Source organism: Episyrphus balteatus, chromosome 2 (assembly GCF_945859705.1).
Source record: "Episyrphus balteatus chromosome 2, idEpiBalt1.1, whole genome shotgun sequence".
Lineage (NCBI taxonomy): Eukaryota > Metazoa > Arthropoda > Insecta > Diptera > Syrphidae > Episyrphus > Episyrphus balteatus.
Window position 1 is genome coordinate 86,520,683 of NC_079135.1, and position 22,989 is coordinate 86,543,671.

Here is a 22,989-nt window from a genome sequence, read left to right on the forward strand (position 1 = left end):
TGAACCACGGATTAAATATTTGTACAACTAGCCCTGTAAGTGCCAGCCCTACTAACAATTTTGCTTCTATAATGCTTTACAGAAGCAACAATTGCATCTGTAAAGCTTTATAGCAACAAAATTGTTTGACGGGAGTTGTACAAACGTGGATCAGCCTTGGTTCAGGAATTTAACCCACCGATTTTGGCGGATTAGCTGCGGGTCAACTTCAGTTCAAGCGTGAATGTGGGTATTTCTACATATATGAACCATGAACCAGTGCTAAACTTCAGCCTTGCTATCGATTTCAGAAGATAAAAGTTGCTGATCCACGGATTAAATATTTGTACAACTGGCCCTAAGACTACTGTAAAGTTTGTCATCAACAAACGAAAGTGGTGAAGGAGAAATAAAAAGTGAGGGAGGATATAAAAGGAGGAGAAATAAAAAGGAATTAAATTGTGTTGCATTTATATTGATTTTTATTTTAGTATTAATTTATTTTTATAAACCAAGTTTATCTGAGGAGCTAGGTTGATACTAATAGTAAAAAAGAGAAATACTTTAAACTTTATACCAATTTTAACTGTTTTTATATTTAATTTTAAACTATTTAACACAAAAAATAATTACAATAACGCACTTGAGAATTTTTAAGTGTGAATAAAACTCAAACACTTTCCAACTAACATTATTATATTGTGACACTATAAGTACTTCCCAACATCATTATAGTGTGACACTAAACAGAAGTCCAGCGAAGCTTTATACAATGCTTACAGAGAATTTTTCATCGCACCTATAATCCCACTATAAAGGCTTGGCCACACCGGAGGGTATGCGGTATAGCGGTAACGATATTTGTACTAAAAAAATTCCACACCTGAACGTTGATGTGTCAGTTTGGAATTTTGTTCATACAAGTACCCTCACCGCTACCCGTACCGCTACCGCATACCCTCCAGTGTGGCCAAGCCTTAAGATACCCCTAAGAAATTTCTTAGGAGTATAAATATCAGCGTTTACTGATAATTTTTTACCGTGGTTAGTATACCAGTTTTATAGGTGCGAATAGCCCTTTGGGCTCGAAAGCCGGAAGCAAAAATGTTAGTTGGGCGTTCATTAACCGAAGCTTATGAGAAAAACAAGCTTTCTTCCGTTAATTTTCTGTATTAAAATAAATGCATTAGAAATTTTTAAACAAGTTTGAATTTCTATAGCAATTTTGTTCTAAAGTAAACTCCTTACAAGTTCTATGAAAGCTATTCCCTGCGAAATTTCAACTTACAGAAGCTGTTGTCTTAGTTTGGTATAATTTTTTACTGTTTACTCCTCAGAATCGAAATGTCAAAATATACGCCCAGATAAATGTATCCTACGTTTGATGTTTGGATAGGTTTGATGAGGAAACCAGAAGATACACTCCGATAAATAAATTTATGAAATATCATTTTCTTCAAATGACTGCCCCATAAAATCACTTTTTACTATATTCTTGGCATTTATGAACAGCAAAAAAATGTATTTTCATATTAATTTCCACACTTTTACGTAAGTCCTTTTTCAATGACGTTCATGTAAACTAGTTGTGAAATGAATAAATGAATACTTTTTTCAGATGTGAAATTCTTCTAATAACATGAAAAAATAATTTCATACCTACCATTTTTTGACATTCGAAATGAGAATTTGCAAAATGTATCTCATTTGGGCTGTAGTAACAACTTGCTATAGTTAAATGTACCCCAATTTTTTGCACGAAAATCTACTCAAAAATATTCCCCATGTAAAACTTTAATTATATCAAACCACAACCAACTTCACTTTTCGTTCAGTTCTCATTAGCTGCCATTTTTTCTTCCATCATCTCGCTCTTTCTTCTTCCGGCTGTCACTTTGAGTGTTTGGCACACGTGAATTTCGCTGCAGAAAATCACCAATTTTATTAAATAAATATGGATAAACCAGTTGTTTGGGCTCGTGTTATCAAAGTTCTCGGTCGTACCGGCTCCCAGGGACAATGTACCCAAGTTAAGGTAGAATTCCTTGGAGAACAAAACCGTCAAATCATCCGCAATGTCAAGGGACCAGTGCGTGAAGGTGATATTTTAACCCTACTCGAATCTGAAAGAGAAGCAAGAAGACTTCGTTAAGGAAGAATTTATATATTTCTTTTCGAATGAGGTAAAGTCTAATTTGATTTGTTCAAAAACCTAGAAATTGTTCTGATGTTCCTTCTTTTTTCATTTCCAGATCTATGACATTTAACATCGTCACTTGTGAGGGTTGCTGATTGGCAAGTTTGTTTTTTTATAAAAAATCAAAAAAATGAATGAAATAAGTGTGAAATAAATCAAAATCTTATTTCCACAATTTTTTTGAGTATGCATTTCTTTTTTATTGAGAAAAGTGTTGCTTTAGTTTAGCTTCACAATCTTTTATTTTGTTTACATTGTTCACTTTGGCCTGCAGATTATTCTCTTTGTTGCTGGAACCTTTGCCATCGAGCAATTCCATAAAAATAGGACCGAACTTTGCAATAACCTCGGAATCGCCTCTCAATACAACATGCCCTTTGCCGGTGTTGTCAGAAACCGAAAGAAAGTAGAATATGTCAGTTGGAGCACTTCGTAGAAAAGTGTTTATGAAATCGGGCTCAATTCCATCTTTGCGATGCATTGAAAAGTATTTGGGTTTCTCAGGCATTGCGTTTAGTTTCTCTGCTTCCATGGTTGCATTTTCTTTTAACACCTTCTGGAAGCTCTTGTTCAGGGTCTTCATGTTGGCTTGAACTTTTTGAATTAAATCTAAATGCACAGCAGGACCTCCCCTGAAAAATAAGGTAGCAACTTAGTTTTGAATGTTGACCATCTCGACTAGATTACAGAGTTGTAAAAGATCTTTTTTGTATGCAATCTTAAATGACCAATCAAATTTTGCAATCACCAATCACTTTCCGTAAAATGATTGCAATCTTTTTTTTTACCAATCAATTGACTGCATTCAAATGATTGCAGTCTTTTGAGAATGCATGCAGTCTTTTCATTCCTTGGCAGTCTTTGCATTCTTTTTGCATTTATTTGATTTTTTGTTTTGAAAGAGAATGCAAAGACTGCCAATATGAATGCAAAAGACTGCCAAGGAATGGAAAGAATGCAAAGACAGCATGCATTCACAAAAGACTGCAATCATTTGAATTCAGTCAATTGATTGGTAAAAAAAAGATTGCAATTACTTCACGAACAATGGCTGGTGATTGCAAAATTTGAAGTCCAAGTCTCAAGTATAAGTCAATGAATGCAATCTTTTTTTTAGAATTGTGTAACTGAATTTCAAAGATTGCATTCATTTACAACCCTGCTAGATTACTCACTTAAGAACGTTGTTCATGGCTAACTCTCGTTCGTAGCATTCGCCTAACTTTTTAACAACTCGATTGCCAGCAACGAAATGCACGTAGACTTTTCCTTTAGACTTCTCAGCATGAAGAAGCTTAATGGCTTGTAGCTGGGATAGATTGGTAACATGTGTCCCACAGCACATATTACTCTCAATGCCTTCGATACTGACCACTCGAACTGGACCGACATGGTCGGCAGGTAGACCTTTTGGTGCACGAGCATCTTGAAACTAAAGAATCGAATTTGCTTAAACTTTATCAAAACCAATTCATATCCCTACCTTAAGGCCATCTTCTGGTGAGGTGACAGTCACGCTGACTTTTCTCCCTTCCACAATCAAAGCATTAGCAGCTTCTTCAATTGCGTTTAGTTCTTTTTTCGTAACATCATTGGTGAACAATTCAATGTATGATGAATCTGTTCCCATCCACCATGATGTCGTATCGTAATTATAATCACGAGCAAATAGAGCTGTTATTAAATGCTGACCAGAATGTTGTTGCATATGATCCAATCGGCGTTGCCAGTCGATTTTTTGTTTAACACTTTCTCCAGTCGCAAATGGATCTTTGTGTTCAACAAAGTGTATGGCTTCACTGCCTTTACGAATAACACTTCGTACGGGTTTTTCATTTAAAGTTCCATAGTCACAGGGCTGTAATAAAAGTTTGTGGTTTAAAAGTGGGGTGAGAAACTAGATGATTATCTTACTTGACCACCACCTTCTGGAAATAGAATAGTGTCGTCTAAAATGACATTGAAACCTTGAAGTTCTGAATCACCGAGTTTCAAATTAGCCGGTTCGCAAGATACAATAGTTCCGGTAAACTAGAATAATGAATACGTTGAATATTCTTAATTTTTGGTAATGTCTGGCAGGTTTACCTCTTTTAAAAAACTGTCTTCTTGGCATTTGAAAACCATGTTTAGAGTGAAGCAAAGTCTACATTAACCTAAAATTTTGTTAAGATTCTTTAGAAAATAAAAAAAAAAAAAAAAAAAATCTTTGCTTAATTACATAGGTATATAAAGGCAATATAATATGCCTTTAAGAACTAAGTTTTTTTTTGGAAGGAAGGTCTTATAGAAGTAATAAAATGATAGGAAGAATTTGCGTTGGCACAGTAAATTGAAAATGGCCAAGAATAGTCCCCTTCTGGGGCATTGATAAAAAAGGTTGCCTAGCTATGGTCTCGAACTGAAACCCCTAATTGGCATTTAAGTAGAACACAATTGAACAATTTCTCCCGCAATAATTAGAATTTAATGCGTAATCTACATGAAACCTCTTCAGAAGACCATTCAAATTAAAAAAGGTTCTTAGGAATTCTAGAAAATACAAACATCATTCTCAGCTATCTTTGAGAGCCGGTTTTATGATTTTACATAATGGGAATAATTGCTTAATAATTGCATTTAGAAGTGACAACATGTGAGTAATTTTAATTTAAAACAATTATAAAATTAGGTATTTATTAAAATAGGTCAAATTTGCACTTGCCGTTTCAAAAATAGAAAGAAAATAACAAATTTTAGAAATAAAAATTCTTAAAATTGCATCTGTGGAAATAAAATAGTTTTGTTTGTTTTGATTTCAAAATACAATTTTCAAACTGACGTTTAATCGGTTTGTTTGGTTAACAAATTGAAATGCAGTTCATATTCATTGGGGATTGGGGTGCTTTTATGTCGTTTTCTATTGACGAATCTCAGAATGAGATTTGTGAATTTGACAGCTGAAAGGGGGGGTGAAGAGGGGAAATAGTGGACAAATCTCAGATTCCATGATCTATTTGCGTCTTGAGATTCAAAAAAATGACAAAAAAATGAATCTGAGATTCAAGAATCTGATTCTGGATTTTTATCAAGATTCACGCATACAAACACACCCACTTTCACACACACTCCTCTGTTTGACATTTGGCTGAACATTTGTTGTTGTTTTATTTTTTTTCTACGCACAGATTTCGCACACAATTACAAAACTAGATTTCATATTCTATTTGCAGTGGAAAATCTGAGAATTTTACACAAAAATCTCAAAAGTCAATAGAAAACGACATTACTCATGGTACAAAAAGACAAGGTATGATCATTAGAGTCGCCATCTTACAAAATGGGGTAGTAAGGTTTTGACGTTTGGCATTTGGCAAAGTCAAAAGCAACAACAATTTCCAAGACAAATTTGTTTACAACAACAATTTCAATGGGCTGGGCTGTCAAAACCTTAAGTAGCCATAAGTTTTGACAGTTCTCGATACTGAGTTTTTTCTAATGATCATACCTTCTCTTTTTATACCATGGCTTTTACTGGTGTCTTGTGGCTCTGTCAAAGTTTAAAAGTATGTATTTATATTATCTATTTATAGTATCTATTTATATTAGCTGCGTTCCTTTGGAAATATTTATCTACTTTTTAGTACTTAAAACTACTTTGAACTACTTTTGCTATATTGAAAAAGTAGTTCAAAGCACAGTACACATAAAAAGGTAATATATTCCGAACTGACATTGGTCGCCAAATTGTCAAAACATGACAATTTGGCGACCAATGTCAACTACCGTAATTCTTAATTGTTTAAATTACCGACGAAAAACGCACAAAAACCGAAAAACCACGCACACAACTAATTTTTTAACAGTTATTTACTATTTTCCGAGACGAAACACGCAGAAAATTTGTTATTTTTCAATTTATAATTTTTTCAAATGACATTTTATAAATTAAAACAAAAACAAATTTCCTGTTTACTGCGATTGAAATATAAAAATTAAAGGCCGGCCTGACAGATTGGTGCCCATTTTTTGACAAACAAATTTTGACATTTTTCGGAATATATTACCTTATTATGTGTACTGTGGTTCAAAGCAGCTTTAAGTACTAAAAAGTAGATAAATATTTCCAAAGGAACGCAGCTAATGGTGCCAGAATACGTAGCTGTGGCTGTAGTAAGGAAAATCGCTGTGGTACAAGTCGAGTCGACTTTTACTTCAAGCTACAAGCGCAATGACTTATTTGACGTTCTAATGTGGTTGCTCAGTTAAAATTATTTTTTTTCAACGCACTTGACTAGTGCGCTACATATTCTGTTCTACATTACGAGCGATTTTATTTGACATCTTGTACCACCGCGGTTTTCTTTGCTACAAGCGAGTTTGCATTCTGCTCAACCAGAAACAGATCGACTCTTTATTTTACAACACAGAGCAACGCCCAAGTAACAATTTAGCTTTCATAAGGGTCAATGCAAGCTATTTTTTGGCTTTCATAACAAGAAGGACAGGTCTTATGCAATTCATTTTGGCGCATTTTACCGAAATTGCATAGGACTTTCCTTCACAGGTAATCCACAAGCTGATAGCTTGTTACAAACAGCTTAAAATGGCCTTAATGCACAAACCGGATTACTTGCGTAGGATGTTATAATAAGGCCCTTATGGAAGTTGTTGTAGGTGTTGTAGAAAATGTTGAATTTATGCATAAAAAATGAGAATTAATTGAATTTTATTTCATTTTATTTATTTTCTTTTGATTTTTTCTGTTTTGCATTTTCTACATTTTATTTTATTTATTTTAATTTTTTCCTATTTTGTTTCTTTTCCTTTTTTGGAAATTCCACTGCTTTTTCTGTTGTTCTTAAATGATGAGAATATTATTTTAATTGAAAAAGAACACATTTTTTTATTTTCATCACATGGCCCGGCCAGGAATCGATCCCACGTACCTCTGCATACCAAGCCAGCCAAGCCTTACCAGGGAGGTGAAATGCAATGTTTTTTTCGAATGCGTTACAAAAATTGCATATCTGCAGGATAAAAATTTTGCATACTTACAAGAACCTCTTGGAACAGGTCTTATAGAGGCCTTCTGTCACTTGAAAATACAAGGCTTCTTTAGAACGGTTCAAACAGGTCTTATAAAGGTCTTCTTTAACTGATATTTACAAGGCTTCTTCTTAACACTTCTAGATAGCCTTAAAGAGACCTCCTTTCTTTCCAAAATGGATGACTTGAGTAAGTAAGCCTTAAACTAAACGTATACAAATTATAGCTTGTCGAATCGAACAAAATGGACCTTATGCAAGTAAAATTGTTACTTGGGCGTCGTGTTTATAAAATCCAAATCATAACTCTTTTTTGCCAGAATAAAAAAGGCAATACCTACCAAAATTATTTACAGTCCGACAGTGGTTTCACAAAAAAAAATTCCACACTTGAACGTCGAGGTCATAAACAAAACATAAAAAAAATTTGTCGATGGTCGCGGTTCCGATTTGCGATTTTTTTGTACTAGGGGGTATTCATAAAACGGTGGTTAACCTGGAAAAATGGCAAATGTGACAACATTTTTTATGGGTTGGACCTTTTGTTTACAATTTTACTAGGTTTATTGCTTATATTTTTATGGGATAAAATTAATTTTATAATCATTCAAAATTGTTATCACCAGTGATAGAAGTTACAGAACAGGGGCACAGATTTTTCTTTATCCTTCTTGAATTGGTGAAAAAAATATCAATCAAACAAATCTAAATCAAAACAGTGCTCATTCCAATCAAACAGTTCTAAAATTACAAACGCAAACGAGCTCATGTTTTTTTTGTTTTGTGTCATGCTGATAAATTTTCATTTAAAAGTTTAAATTATGGTTTCATCAGAAGATTATCGAGAATCCTTGGTTAAAAACTTAATAACAATTAGAGATTCTCTCAAAGAATATCATCAATTGTTTCAATCGGAAATAGAAATTCAACGACCCATACACGACAGGCTTTGTGTGCTTGCCAAACGATTCTGCTTACTCGATCGGTAGTTTAATTTTTTCATTTGAAAATAAGTTGCATTTTACCAAGAAGTCTTATCCATTTTTAGAGAAGAACCAACGAAACATATTCTTCCCTCTGATATCTCTCCAGAGGATGAAATAAAAGCTGAATACTTTGAAAAGTTTCTTTTAATTAGAAAATCCAAGTATGAATTTCAAAACACATATTAAAAATAAAACTAATCTTATTTTTCAAAAGCGCAAAATTAATCCAATTTCATATGATGGTGGCAAATAACTTCAAGGAGCTTCGACAATTCTTAGACGAAATGGGGCCTGACAATCTTGTGCTTTTGGACAAAGCTAATATTCTTCAGCTTCCATTTTCATCTTGCATTGAAATACTTGATGACTTAATCAAATACCACATAAAGTTGGTATCTAATGTTCATTTTTATACACTTTGTATGCAACCTGAAAGATTGCAATATGTGGAGCGCTACAAAAAGCTTCTCAAACCAAATGTAGATTTCAATGAATATTTCAGCCAATCAATGGCAAAGTTACATGTATTAAAGAAAACTAAATAATGATTTCTATTTTCGTGACCTTTTTTGTTACAAATAATAATCTCCTAAGTGGGCTTGAGGTCAATTTTGTTACTTATGTATCTTAAGATTTCCTCGACGTTTCGGTTTTGATTGCAACCTTCTTCAGGACTAATTTTTGAGTAGGTATAAAATTTTAAGAGGTTTCTTAAAATTTGTAATTGCAGCTGGATATTCTCTTTTTTTATTTTTATACCTAATATTTTAAAATTCAATTATTGAAGTCTTGAAAAAGATGTTTCAATCGATCAAAATTTCAAAATAATGCAATCTAAATTTCACATTTCATAAGAAATTCAAATTTTGAACCTCAAAATCAAAAATGATCTTTAAAATTTTAGTCATATATAAAAATTAGCCTAACATATTTCGTAGAATAAACTGACTTTAGATATCGCTCAACCCTTCGCAATCAGATCTCCTATTTACCGTATTATCTGTATTTGAAATATGTAACATTTCTAGTAACATACGTTTGCTATAGTGTTTTTCTGTCTGTAATATGTCCATAATAATCCTAAAATCTGGGTCTATGTCCTTCATCTATGCAATGTAAGGCTAATGCTGTTTTTTGTGAATGTCGGCTATTTATGTATGTCTATCTGATCTATGACCAAACTACTTTTAAGTTTTTGCATAGAAGTTCCTACATAAACTGAAGGACAGTTAGTTATTACATCACCTACGCATTTTATCTTATAGACGATATTGGAAGGGTCCAGGGGAAAAACGACATATATGTCCACTTTTTGTCAAAAATAATGATGAGGTCTTATAGTATTTACGGTGCACTATCTGATGACATCCTTACTTTTGATATAAAACAAATTTAAGCCTTGCTGAAAAAATAAATAAATTGTGTGCTTTTAGTACTAAGTTGTATGGAGAACAAAATTTTAAAATGCGTTTTTCTCGAAATGAGTTGGAATGGACTTGTGCTGTTTTTACCCTGGATCCTTCATTAGTTTTTTCGCTTTTATTAAGTTCACCTTTTAAATTCGAAAACAATAAACTGTAACGGTATAAACACCCCTATTCTGCTATTTGATTAACGTGAATCTTTTGAAAAAAAAAACTTCTAAATTTCGATAGCAAAGTGTTGTTCCCGTCTGTTTTAGAAATTCTATAGAAAAAAAAAACTGTCTAAACTTAATTTTAACCACATTTAAAACGTCTTATTTTAGAATTTCGCGTGAATCGAATAGCAGAATAGGGCTGAAAATTTTCTTTAACTCTTCTATCCAGTAGGTACAGATCCTAAACCAAAAAAATGTGGATAGAAGAGTTTCCGGTAGGCTAGGACCAGGTCAGGCATGCTTGTTTGCTTGCTGAAGCTCGCCGGATGTGATGTGGGTTCTTTGGCCTGCCATGCCGCACTACCGTGTAAATTTCATGCCTGTTTAATAATAATAATAATTTTCAACTATATGTCTGTAAGACCTTAGGTCTTTTAAATGCATACTGCACGGCACTAGTTTGAAGGAATAGAAAGATAGGAAAGAATTTGTGTTGGTACAGTGAATTGAGAATATGATGATTATTATCTCATATAATCCCACGGGCGGCTTCCAAGCTGGGGGATTAAGAAAAGAATGCTGCCTGAGGTAGGACTCGAACCCACACCTCCAGATTAGCAGTCAAGCACTACATCTACTGCACCCTTGCCAACTGCAAATTTTCAATATTCACATATTGAAAGCACCATGGCTTGGCAGCCAAGCGCTCAATGTATTTATGACAGCCCCTAAAAAAAAATTAAGAAGTAGCAAACTTTACCAACTATGTATCATCCTTTCAAGAACCTTCATCGTTTCATAACCAACGAAACGTCTAGGAACTTAAGATATATAAGTAACAATATTGATCTCAAGCCCACGTTGGAGACTATTACATATTTAAAACTAAATAATATTCAACTGGATTTGTATTTATTTATTTAATCTAAACCTAAGATTGAGTTTCGACGATGTCATAATCAGTCATTTTGCTTTCAAGGTTCCACCATTTGTTCCAGAATCCCACATCAATGATTCGTTGATGGAAAGTGGTGTATTCTGGTTGAAGCCATTTGCAAATGGCTTTGTATGTGCACAAATCACTGCTGAAATCATGGAGCCACACTATTGTCATGACACCTAGATTAGTTACTCGCAGAGTTTTTTGATTCATCGACTGTTCTAACATTCTTAAATGTTCGGCCGACGATGCACGTTGACAAGACTCGTGAACCATTAGAATTTCACCGTTCTTGTTTTTGATCTCGGTCATTAGTGAAAGTTCATCGGGATTGTTCTTAGCAGAGAAGTAAATTGCAAGTCCAATAGTTGTTAGTATAGATGTTCGCAAGGGTTTTTCTTTAGCTGTTTGGAAGGCACCTTTGCCAGCTTCCGTATAATCGTTGACAAGTGATTTCCAATAGATTTTCCATCGTTGTAAGATTGTGGTTTTGACTGGATCTGGTACAGTTGGTTTTTCTGTTACTGCGGTTGAGTATTTTGTGAGTTGTTTGATGGAAAATTTATTTCTTAACGAGGTAATCTTTAATATTGACATTTTTAAAAATAATTTTTCTTATTTATTTTTTTGTGGTTGGACTTTTTGCGAGAAAAAAATATGAAAAGTCAAAATAACAGCTGTTATTTTGACGTAACCAGTATTTTTAGTTTTCTTACCATTGAAGATTGGGAAATGTTGAGAATAATGTCGAATTCCTTTCAATTTTTAGAATCGCCTCAAAAAAATGGAATTTTTGGTGTTAAAAAGGAACATGAAAACAAACCGAATTCTTTTTGCGATTGTGTGTGTGTCATTTGACAACAAATTTTACACGAACGTCAAGCTGAAATCAAAACAATTTCTGTAAAATAAAACCAAAGGTTCCTTTGATCAATTATTTTGTTTATTTGCTTCGGTAATATTAATTTAATTTAATCCAAATCAATAGGAAATTGCAGATATTAGGGGTATTCACGATCTGGTGCAACAGGCCTAGTAAAAATGTAAAATTTTATTTTTTTACAATAGATCGTGAACGCCCCTCTTCTTATCTATAGTAAATATTGAAGCATGAATAATGTTTTGTTTTCCTCCACCGTTGCTTCTTCTTTTTTTCCATTTTTTATAATTTAATTCTTTGTTTTGTTCGGGTTAATTAATTTTTTAATTTTCACTAATTATTTAACATCAAGGAAACTAAATTACGGGACATGCGTAGCGACAACCATTATAAACAGAATAAAAAACACAAACTGTTTATCATGGGCGACGCGATGGTGAGCTGCCATCTGTCAAAAATAATTTTACTCCATTGTATTTTTATTTTGCAATAGGGTTAGGGTATAGCAAAAGTGCAAGACCATTGTAAAATTTCAATCCATATATTTTTGTTGTTGTAGTGTTGTAAGATTTTACACTTTTGCACTTTTGCAATGATACTAGACCAGTTGCATCGGATCGTGAATACCCCTATTATTAAGATCTGAGTGAAGATGAAGTAAAAGGTTAATTATTTGGCCGTATGCTGTGGTTTTACAGAGAAAAAACTTTCCTGAAGATAATCACGAGAAGAAAAGTCACAGTAATTTGACTTTTTCACAAGAACTATGCCAAGAAAAATTATATTTTGATCGCACATAGTTTTTTTTTATTTATTTCATATTTTTCCGCAATAAAAACACGATATTCCATTATAATTTACTCTATATTTGAAGTTGGTATTCTCAAATAAACAAACAACACGAAGGAATCTTTCAGCTTGACGTTTGAGAAATGTCAAATGTTCCAAGTGTGTGTGTGAATCCGTGTAAATCTCTCAAAAGAGAGGGATTAAAAAAAATTCGAATTCTGCTTCGTTTGAGGCGAATTTTTTTTCTATGGAACATGATTTTCAGAAAAAATTCGCTTCGAGATCGCCGAAAATTCGATTTTTGCATTGAAAGGAATTCGACATAAATTAAACAATTGGGTGCGTTCACGTACGCACAGATACCCTATCCAAGATACCTTAGTATCCGATACCTTTGTGAACACGAATCAGCTGTTCTTCAAATCTCCCATAAGATACACGAGAATCCAGAAATTTTTAGGATACCTTTAGATTTTTTTGCTTGTCAACACATGTTTACGATCAGCTGAGATTTTATATGGGATTACAACACAAAGGTATCCGGATACCCTTGGATCGGTACGTGAACGCAGCCATTGTTTACAACTTAAGTTGTTCGTGGGTAAGTTTGATTTCAAAATTATTTTCAAGTTTTCGATTTGTGAATTTCATAAATAAGCCTTGTTCATTTTAATGGGGTATTGTTTTTATAGATTTTATTGATAGGTCGAATTACCGCACACGATTACGATCATACGTTAACGTTTTGTTTATTGCTCTCTCTATTTAATTAGTAGAAGAAGATAGGGACACATAGCAACCATACGTTAACGAACGTATGCCGTAATTCGACCCCAGTTCTTTTTGAAAAAAATTTTTTGTTGAAAAAAATATCTGTGGTAAACAGATGACAATTGTAAGTTTTTTTCCGCAAAAACAATGGTCTGCACATTGTTTTGCGAGAAAAAAAATCATGGGGAATACAAATTTTTCCATTTTGGTTCACAGCTGTGGCGAGTTGCAGAGAACCGTCGTTAAATACCCTATTTCCACAAAAAAATAATGCTTGTGGTTTTAAGCACAGTATGCCGATAGCGCTAAATTTTTTTCTCTCACACACTGACGACGACTACAAACGACTCTGACCTGAACGTCAACATTCATTTATTTATTTTTTTTTTCATACAAAAACACGTCTATTTTTTAACATCCGGTAATTTAGTTCTACCTAATTTGTTCTTTAAAAAAAAAAAACAAAATTTGACAGAACAAAGAAAAATTTTCTTAAATTTAGACAAACCATCCGTGTACTATGTTGAGCATTTTTTCACATGAATGACCCTTTCATTTCCTACATTGGTGTTGTGAAACGTTTCCTTTAAAATTTGATAAAAGAACACTGCTACTTTTTTATTTCGGGGGCAAAAATCGCATTGTATAAATCCGGACTAAATAGGACAAACAAACTAACCTATGTGTCAAAATCGAACACATTTTACAGCTGACAGTTTAATATCAACACGGCTTTTGTAGTTACACTTTTTATGGTTGGAAATATTTTTAAATATTCCTTAACCTACAGTTAAATAAATAAATTATTTAAAAAAATATTGGGATTGGGATAGCCATGGGTCGTCCTTTAAGTACAAAAAAAGAAAAACCAACAACCCAAACAGCTAACAAAAGAAAAAGGGAATCCAGCGATGATGAAGATTTAGAGGTTTGTTTTTGTGAACTTCAAATCCTTCCTCCATGAATAAATTTTACTATAAGGTTACAGAAGATGAATATAATCCAAATGAAGATGAAGCAAATGAAGAACATTCTCAACATGAAGAAGACCAAGAAGCAAATGAAGAAGATGAAGACAGCTTTGATAAGTGCGAAACCAAATACGACGACGACGACAATGATGATAAAAAATATGGCAAATTCCAAAAATTTAACAAAGACAAACTTTGGAAGCTGAACAAGATTTCTCACTATATTTTACCATCATTCAATGTATTACTTGAGCCATACAATCTAAAAGATGTTAAACCATTCCCACAAGTGCAAATATCCTTGCCACAATCGGTCTTTGTGAATTCCAAGTTTCCCGAGGACATTGATTTCTGCCATCGACGGACAATTGCTTTACATAGTTACATGTTACGACTGAAAGCTGTTAAAACAGCTTATAACACTGCTAGAAATAGTAATTTACTTTTTATTATATTCTATATTTGTTAGTTTTCATTTTTTTTATTTCCAGAAAATAAAAAAGTTCGAAAAGATGAAAAGAAAGGAATATTTGTCAGGCCACTAATAGACTTTGCAGAGAGGCGCGAATTTCATCCCGACAAGTATTTTGGACGGGATTATGACTTTTACTATACAGGCGGAAATTTGAGTGTCAACAATAGATCAAGTCAAATTGCACATGTTGGTGGAACGCACATGAATACTTTATGTAAGTTTCCTGTTCTGGAAGTTCTATCAATCGATTAAATTTATTATTCGTATCTTCGTGAGTTTGTTGAAACTTTATTTGTTCTTCTTCGTACGCTATGGATCTATTTTGATCAATTGTTATTTTGTCGGCGTTTCACGTGTGGTTACATGCTTCTTCAGGACTAATAACACTGCTCGGCAAAAAAAAAAAAAAGTTGTGAGTAAAAACTTTGTTATGTGATTTTATTAGACTTTAGTGCGCTAAATTCAAAAGCGTTACAGATTTATTCTATCACGTCCAGTTTTTGAGCTACACACATCACTATTTTCGCTATAATCCCAAAAACCAATTTCCAATTAATTTCTTTTTGATGTTTAGTCAAAAATATATATTTTTTCCATAATATATTGCTTTTTGTTAGTCCAAATCAGAAGACGCAAACTACAATCAAGTATAAAAAACCATTCATTACTTAGAAAAAAAAAAAAAACAATCAAGATTTTGAGATATGTATTATAAATTTTTTTTCCAATATCTTTTAGGACGTTTTAATATGGCGTTATAATGAGGCTGCATAAGTAGTCTTGAAAAAAAAAACTTAACAGAGATGTACCTACATAATTCAACTTCAAATGTACCCAAAAAACACGTTTTTGATCTGTTAATATTCAAGTATTTCAAAAACAGTGATATTTTGACTTCGGATTCAGAACACAAAAATCCTTTTGAAAAGTAGGTTTTGGTTAACCCTCTACTGCATACGAAGCCAAATATGGTTTTGTCTGTTTGTATGCACTTTTCTCTTTTCTGTCACAAAAAAATGGTTAAGATTAAATACAAACCTCTTCTTTGTGTTTCTGAGAACCCATAGAGATAGTTTTTTCGTGTGTCAGACACAAGATAAAGGTGTATTTTATGATCACAGGTGAGTCGATCAGTCTTGTGCATTGAAATCGAAAGTGTAGAATATATTCATACTTTAAATGTTAATTACTGCGTTTGTTTGTAAAGTAAAGTGGAATTAAAAATTTATTTTTGATCGATTGTCTAATTGTGTATGCTATGAAGCAATTTTTATTGAAAAAAAATTTATGGGCCTGGTCTTGGAAGGGCAAAAAGTACGGAAGCCATATTTGGCTTCGTATGCATTAAGGGGTTGTAAACCTACACAATTTGTTACATTTTTCTGTTGGAAAACTTTGTTTTTTTACATTGTTATTTTGCTTGGAAGCTATGTTTTACTTCAGAAATGGAACCCCTTCGCTTTTAGAGACATTTTTCTTATGTTAACCCAATTTCCAGCGGCGTAACCACAAACATTTTAGTGGGAGGGGGGCTCACCTATAATGTTTAAGCAAGACTAACTTCGACAGTGGAAAGAATGTGAACCAGAAAAAATATATATAACGGACAAAAACAAATTGCTTTCCTCGGTTCCATGCCTTAAAATGAGCCAAATTTGAATTAATTCTTAACCTTTTGTAATGCAACGTATTTATTTTACTTTGTTTTGCTTTTAAATGATAAATATTTATCTTTTGATATTTTTAATTGTATTTTTTACATAATCTGAATAAATAAAATTAGTAAAATTTCTTACCCCTTAATGCATACGAAGCCTATATATATGGCTTATAAACAAATTTTTTAAACAAATTAATTTAAACAATTTTTTTTAATGAAAACCGTTTTGAAACAACCCAAAGAACCCATGTAAAGCATTTTTTAATTTTTTGGTCCGCTAATATTAATTCATGCAGTAGAGGGTTAAAGCTCTATTTTCGTTGCCGATTAGTGTAATTTAGGCTATGAGAACAAGTAGAGTCTTTTTTTCAAAAATTAGTTTTTCATAAAAATGGGTCTCTTAATATATGTATCTATTTTAATACAAAAAATAGATTTATGCAGTTAGCTACATTCAAAACTAGATGGCACTCAAAAAATATTGTTTTAAAAAACCCTGTTTCTTAAATCTCTCGTAGCTCAAAACTGAATTTTATGACTTACGCCACTATTGTTCTCATAGCCTCAATTATAATAATTCTAAAAAATTCTTATATTATGTATGTATGAACATATATAAAATAAACATTTATCTTTAACTTTTTTAATCTTAAGAGCTTTCTTATAATTCTCAATCAATTTCTTGCAATGATTTTTTTATTCGCTTAAATATTCCAAAACTTCAATAAAAATGTCTTAAAAATATCGAAATTTTAAAATATGTATATGTAATAACTTTTTTATTATTTGATAAGAAATTTAAAATTTTTTTTATTCAAATTTGACTTTAAGAAATAAAGTTGATCAAATAAGATTAAAGCTAATGGCAGCTAAAGCCGAAAAAAAAAATATGGGAAAAGAATTTGAAACCTGAATTTCCATGATATTGTTAATATTGGGCACGTTCAGGAAATATTAGGGACTAGATATTTAGGCAACGTCATTTTCTGAACGGAAATAAAGGTGAATTGACTAAATTTGTTTGGATGTTTCATCATTGTCAAATATCGAAATTTACTTAAGATTTTTACAGATCGCATGGGTCAGACACCAAATTTCACTATTCTTTAATAAACAAATAATATTAATTATAACCGATAAAGCACTTTTTATTCGTTTTTCAAACAAATAGATTTATGGCGTTTTCGATTGGCAGTCCGGAAGCGTCCGGAATCATTCTGAAAGCGTTTTATTCGTACAAAACTGACAGTTTTGTGTGAATAAAATTTTTTCAGAATGATTCCGGACGCTTCCGGACTGCCAATCGAAAACGCCATTAATTTTGCCAACGTAATTCATTTATTGAAAATAATCAGCTGTCATGTTGACAAAAAAAAACTTTCCTAAATGTTTAGGTAAAATTTTCTTGCCTAACTTTCCAGTCAGCTTTCCAATAAAATTACCTAAATTGGAATGATTTTTTTTGACAGTTGACCAATCAGAGAGCGAGAAATTACCTAAATATTTAGGCCCTAACGTTTCTGCACCTGCCCATTGTTAACATGTAATTCTGACAAAAGGAAATGTCACTAATAACTAATACTCTGCTAATAAAAATTTTGGCTGTATTAACAATCTGTGTTGACTGTTAAGAATTATAATGAATAAGCGACCCGATGAATTAGTTTTTTATACCAATCAAATATGAAACGAGCATATCAGGGTATGGAAGTTTTTTATTATGTTCATATTCAACTATAAGCTGAAGTTTTGGATGAGTGCATCTAGATTCTCAAATTGAATTAACATGACTAGATTTAAGTATAACAAAAATGTCATCGTCATTTATTGTAATAATTTTAGGTTTTTAACGAATATTATCAAAAACATTATCCAATATAGCTTCCATTACTATATCAGCCCTTATTTGAGAAGCTGCCCATCGTAGCTCCTTGTTTTTGATGATAAAATACTTTATCAAATTGTATATAGTTATTATCTATTTCACAAAATCGTAATATGGAAATATTAAGAAATTTAATTTTGAAAGGCTGGAATAGTTTTTAATTTTTATTGATGTTTTGATATATTTAAGCCAACAAAAAAAAAAAACAATGACAAGAAATTGATTCCGAATTATAAAAAAAAACTTTTGAAATTAAAAAAAAAGTTAAAAATAATATTTTATATGTATATATTAGCATTTTTAATTATTATTGTACAAAATAACAAGTAATTTATCAAAACAGACCTGTAGCCTACAAAGAAGAACAAATTAATATCGAATTCCTTTAGACGAAAAAAAAAAAATCAAATTAAAATTGATCTTGATGCGATTTACGTTTCGTAAACAATGTGCCGAGCATGATTTACTGAAAAAAATATCACTTACAAATCGATTCTTTTTTTGAAAGGAATTCGACATTAGTTTTATCAATCTAACATGATCTTCAATTGACTCATTCTTTGATTTCCTTTATTAGTTCTTTCAGTTATAAATGTGGACCAAAACATTCCAAAACTCCACAGGATAACCCACGTTGATTTTAAGAGCGACATCAGGGAAGAAAGCGAGATCTTCGAAGTACAGTTCTCAGTAGCTATCGATGATTATATCTTCCTTCGACAAAAACACTGTGTTTCCATTCAAAATTTCCGAAATGGCAAACTCAGTGTTTTACAAAATTTCAGAACCAAAGATGTGCCATTCATAAGCTTCACACAGGACCCAGTCAATGTCCATCACTTGACTATATCGGATCTTATGCACAAAGTTCGGGTGTGTGACATTGAGAAAGGAGTTCCAGTAAAAACCTTTAAAATGATGCCCAAAGAAGAGATAAAAACAGAAAACAATTGGAACATGATAAAATCTCTAGACAGCCATGTATACTTATACGCGGCGTGTAAAAAAGTAAGCTTAATTGACACACGATTGCCGGATACAGAATGGCAAAGTAATCGCTGTGGAGTCACTCCAGAAACTGGATGTTACAATTTTTCCAGTCTTGCTCGAAGTAAATTTGAGCATCTTTTTTACGTCGGATCAAATCACAAGGCCTATTGTGTCGATCGGCGTTATATGGGCAAAAATATTGAAACTAAAAATGGAGCAGTAGCATCGTGGACGCATCAAATGAGTAATTTTCCACTTATGATGGCTGCAAATAGACAATTAAATACAGAATATATCGCTTTGCAAAGTCCTTTAAACGCTGATTTAAGAATATGTGAAAACATGCAGGTATTGGCTGAAGATTCTGAAACAGAATTAAATGGAAACATGTCCAAGAAAGCGCGTATGGATTTACCAGAAAAATATGTTTATAAATCCATGTGCATTCCGTATATGCCACCGTCCATTGAGAGCATTTTCCATGAGGTTCGTTCGGAAGGTAAATGCATAAAACAAGGCACTGGTATATGTGATCGTGTTAAAGCCTGTATAACCGGACTTGATTTCATTGATCATGGGCCCAGTTCGTATTTGGTTACAGCAACCAGTAATGGTGATATATTTGCCAGGCATGTTTATGATCCTGATAATGTAGATGTAAAACCTGATACACTCACAGCTGCTGAGGTAATGAGTGGATTTGAAGAAAATATCTTCCGATCAGTACGAAAAACTCCCCTAGAAACAACAGAAATTGTAGATCTAAAAGGTATTTCTAAAGTATTTCGGTGTTCACAATTAAGTGATAGCAAAAAAAGGGAAGACTTTGATTTACCAACAAAGCGTACTCACTTGGGACGGTGGCAGAAACCCATTAAAGCACTATCACAGTACAAAGATGCATTGGCAGCTGATTTGTTTTCGATTTGGGACTTTGATATTGACGAGGAGAAGGATTTGAATATAAATTCACTTTATCAAAATCCAAAGAGTGAATCTAAAGTTAGCGGTTGGCTGGAAGCCTCGGAAAACATTGGCCATAGTACTTTGCTCAATATGACAACTATTCCTGCGGATGTACTCAGTTCTTCGCAATTTAATATGACAGACATGTCCTTTAATGACTTGCTCAACACAACAGCGCAAGCGCAAGAGGAAACGGATTTAGACGAAACTAATATTCCAGTTAGATCGAAAACTGCAAAATCTGCAAAAAAGAAGAAATACATTAAAGGATTTTAATTTTGAAAAAAAAAAAAAAATAAAAAAAATACAAATGTCATGTATCGTTTTGTTTGATTGAATTAAAAAAAGAGAAATATTAACGGCCAATTTCTTCACATAGGTCCTAAGTCAGCTTAGTACCCGGTCTAGCTAGACCAGGTCCTAGCACTAGTACTCGGTCCTAAGGAAAAGTTAGGACCTGAGCATTTCTTCACATATATAGGACCTGATCTAAATTCACAACGTGGTCCTAAGAATTAATACGTATAAAACTGGTCTAACTGTCATTCTGACAATATTTTGATGTTTTAAATATTTTATTTTGATATTTCAGCAGATTAAACCAAATGAAAAATATAAAAAAAACAGTAAATTAATGAAATATTAAATATTGTAAAGATTAAAAAAGAGGCCAACAAGAACAGAAGATAAATTCTATTAAGAATTGTCACAATCAAGAATGAAGATAACGTCTGGATCGTATACAAAAGTATCGGCAAGACTGGTAACTAGTTCACCAACGAATATAGATTGGCCATTGCCTGGGAAAGTCCGAAGACCAAAAAAAAAAAATCATTTTAAAATAAGTAATAAAAAAGACGTTAACTATGCGGATGTTTGTTCATAATGTAAATTCATATCTAAAAAAATAACGTTTTTGAAAAACTGCGGCTTTGTTGTTTTGGTGGAGTTTTTTTTATAGCAGTCATAGGACGAACAGAATGAAGACAAGTTTGAGCATAATCTTCAATGCTATTTGTAAATAGAATCCTTTTGCAAATACATTTTGCTTTGGAAATTGGAAGATGGTTTTCACACGGCCATCACAAATTCTAAAACCTGTCCTCTGCCCGTAAAATGGTACCGAAAGGTGATATTTTGAGTGAATATTGTATGTAGGTGACTCCATTTATATTTATACTTAACCATGGTTTTCCTATCAGAAATGCAGTTCCAACGATTTTTTTTTCATAATAATTTATTCAAAAGTTGCTTTGTCGTTATTATTCATGAATTATATCTAATGCAAAAAATCGATTATTATGTTTTTGGTAAATAAAAACAAAATCATGCAAATCATTAAAATCAATAGAAACGCAATTTTCAAGCGCAACAACACCCAAGAAATTAAGAAATCTGCCAGATATCTCTTAAAAATAATTAAATTCATTGCTTTCATTGAAGTACTAACCGCTAGACTACCGATTTTGAGGTCCTAATAAATACCGAGTCCTAACTAATACTCGGTACCAATTTGACAGTACTAAGGCTTAGGACTTTTGTGAAGAAATCACTTGGTACCGATCTAAGTACTAACGATTTTTATAATAACCAGGTACTAGTCGATTTTGAGGAGCTAGCTAGGACCAGGTCCTAACTAGTACTCGGTCCTAAATTGACAGTTTTAGGACCTAGTACTTGGGTGAAGAAATGAGTTGGTACTGATTTGAGTACTAACTTTAGGACTAGGACCGGTATTAGCGTTAGGACTCTGTGAAGAAATCGGCCGTAAGCGTTTCAGCTTGGTGTTATTTCAATGAATGAGTTATATTTTATTATGTTACAATAAAATAAAAAAATGTTGTTTTGAACAGTAGAGAGTTTTGCATGCTTCTTTTTTATAATTTTGGTATAGAATTTTGAATTCTATATCATCATTTTATATTTAGTAAAGTTGGTTAATCCTATGTGGTATATGGTTAGTTATCAAGGAGGGGGAAAAAATAAAATGCACAACTAAGTCGGACAAAATTGCTCTTATGGTAATAGTTGCTTATTAAAAGCTTACAAAAATAATGTAAAATTTGCTTTTAAAATTGCAAAAACTTTTTTTTAAGCGGTTTTGACCTCTATTCGAAATATGTATTTAACAAAAATTCTTATATCATTTTTTTTAGAATTTTTTTTTGAAACCGTTAGCTGTTTAGAAAAAATTTTTTTTTTTATAAAAAAATAAATCAATAATTTTCAAACAAAAATTGGTATTGATCTCAAATTTTGGAACGAACACGTTATTACGTCCAATTCGGAATTGTTAAAAAAGTTTTTCTTTTATTTAATTAGGTCATCAGGTACCGTTACTTTAACCCCGAACAATGATATACTAAAAAAATCCTTCTGGAGAAATTTCAAAAAATTGCTTGATATCACACTGAAATAAATTGACTTATCCGCTAAATCCTTTTTCAGAAATTGTGGGTTCAACATTTTACGTATTCTCTGTCATTGTATTATCAAAACCAATGGTTTTCTCAAAGTTCGAATTTTATTATGAAAATGCATATCTTGATTTCATGACGCATATAAAATATACAAACGACACTTGGATATGAACCCAAAACCCTTGGCATGATAGTTCATCACACTAATCAAAATCCCACGGGATACTAGAGTTGGAGTAACGATTAATAACTTTTTAAAAAGGAATAAAGAAGTACTTAAGAAATAAAAAGCACCGATCTAAGATAAAATAAAGATGAAGATATTTTAGAATGCTTTAAGTAAAAGCAAACACACCTAATTAATATCTTGAAAAGAATAATATTTATTAAAGAAGCTATAGGTTGCATACCAATTTAAGACTGAATAAAGAATGATCATAGCGAAATTATACTATTTTGTGCTAGTTGTGTTTT

The 22,989-nt window shown here is 32.4% G+C and overlaps 5 protein-coding genes across 5 annotated transcripts; 3 read left to right on the top strand and 2 right to left on the bottom strand.

Annotated features, from left to right (window-relative positions):
* The first annotated feature begins 1,839 nt into the window (after nt 1-1,839).
* Nucleotides 1,840-2,351, top strand: LOC129912197 (40S ribosomal protein S28). The gene is made up of 2 exons (XM_055990343.1): nt 1,840-2,162; nt 2,232-2,351. Exon 1 carries the CDS (start codon nt 1,934-1,936, stop codon nt 2,129-2,131), a length of 198 nt encoding a protein of 65 aa, XP_055846318.1. The 5' UTR covers nt 1,840-1,933; the 3' UTR covers nt 2,132-2,162; nt 2,232-2,351.
* LOC129912191 (alanyl-tRNA editing protein Aarsd1) lies at nt 2,352-4,983 on the bottom strand. Its single transcript, XM_055990336.1, has 6 exons — nt 4,881-4,983; nt 4,265-4,332; nt 4,091-4,207; nt 3,660-4,034; nt 3,352-3,608; nt 2,352-2,808 (listed from the first exon to the last, which is right to left on the bottom strand). Exons 2-6 carry the CDS (start codon nt 4,301-4,303, stop codon nt 2,376-2,378), a joined length of 1,221 nt encoding a protein of 406 aa, XP_055846311.1. The 5' UTR covers nt 4,304-4,332; nt 4,881-4,983; the 3' UTR covers nt 2,352-2,375.
* A 2,960-nt stretch (nt 4,984-7,943) lies between these two features.
* LOC129912196 (uncharacterized) lies at nt 7,944-8,737 on the top strand. Its single transcript, XM_055990342.1, has 3 exons — nt 7,944-8,188; nt 8,252-8,350; nt 8,404-8,737. Exons 1-3 carry the CDS (start codon nt 8,025-8,027, stop codon nt 8,732-8,734), a joined length of 594 nt encoding a protein of 197 aa, XP_055846317.1. The 5' UTR covers nt 7,944-8,024; the 3' UTR covers nt 8,735-8,737.
* A 1,926-nt stretch (nt 8,738-10,663) lies between these two features.
* On the bottom strand, nt 10,664-11,385 carry LOC129912195 (mitochondrial import inner membrane translocase subunit Tim29). The gene has a single exon (XM_055990341.1). It carries the CDS (start codon nt 11,303-11,305, stop codon nt 10,700-10,702), a length of 606 nt encoding a protein of 201 aa, XP_055846316.1. The 5' UTR covers nt 11,306-11,385; the 3' UTR covers nt 10,664-10,699.
* Nucleotides 11,386-13,838: 2,453 nt separating this feature from the next.
* Nucleotides 13,839-20,581, top strand: LOC129912189 (uncharacterized). The gene is made up of 4 exons (XM_055990334.1): nt 13,839-14,076; nt 14,130-14,553; nt 14,611-14,808; nt 18,717-20,581. Exons 1-4 carry the CDS (start codon nt 13,984-13,986, stop codon nt 20,369-20,371), a joined length of 2,370 nt encoding a protein of 789 aa, XP_055846309.1. The 5' UTR covers nt 13,839-13,983; the 3' UTR covers nt 20,372-20,581.
* Nucleotides 20,582-22,989: the final 2,408 nt, after the last annotated feature.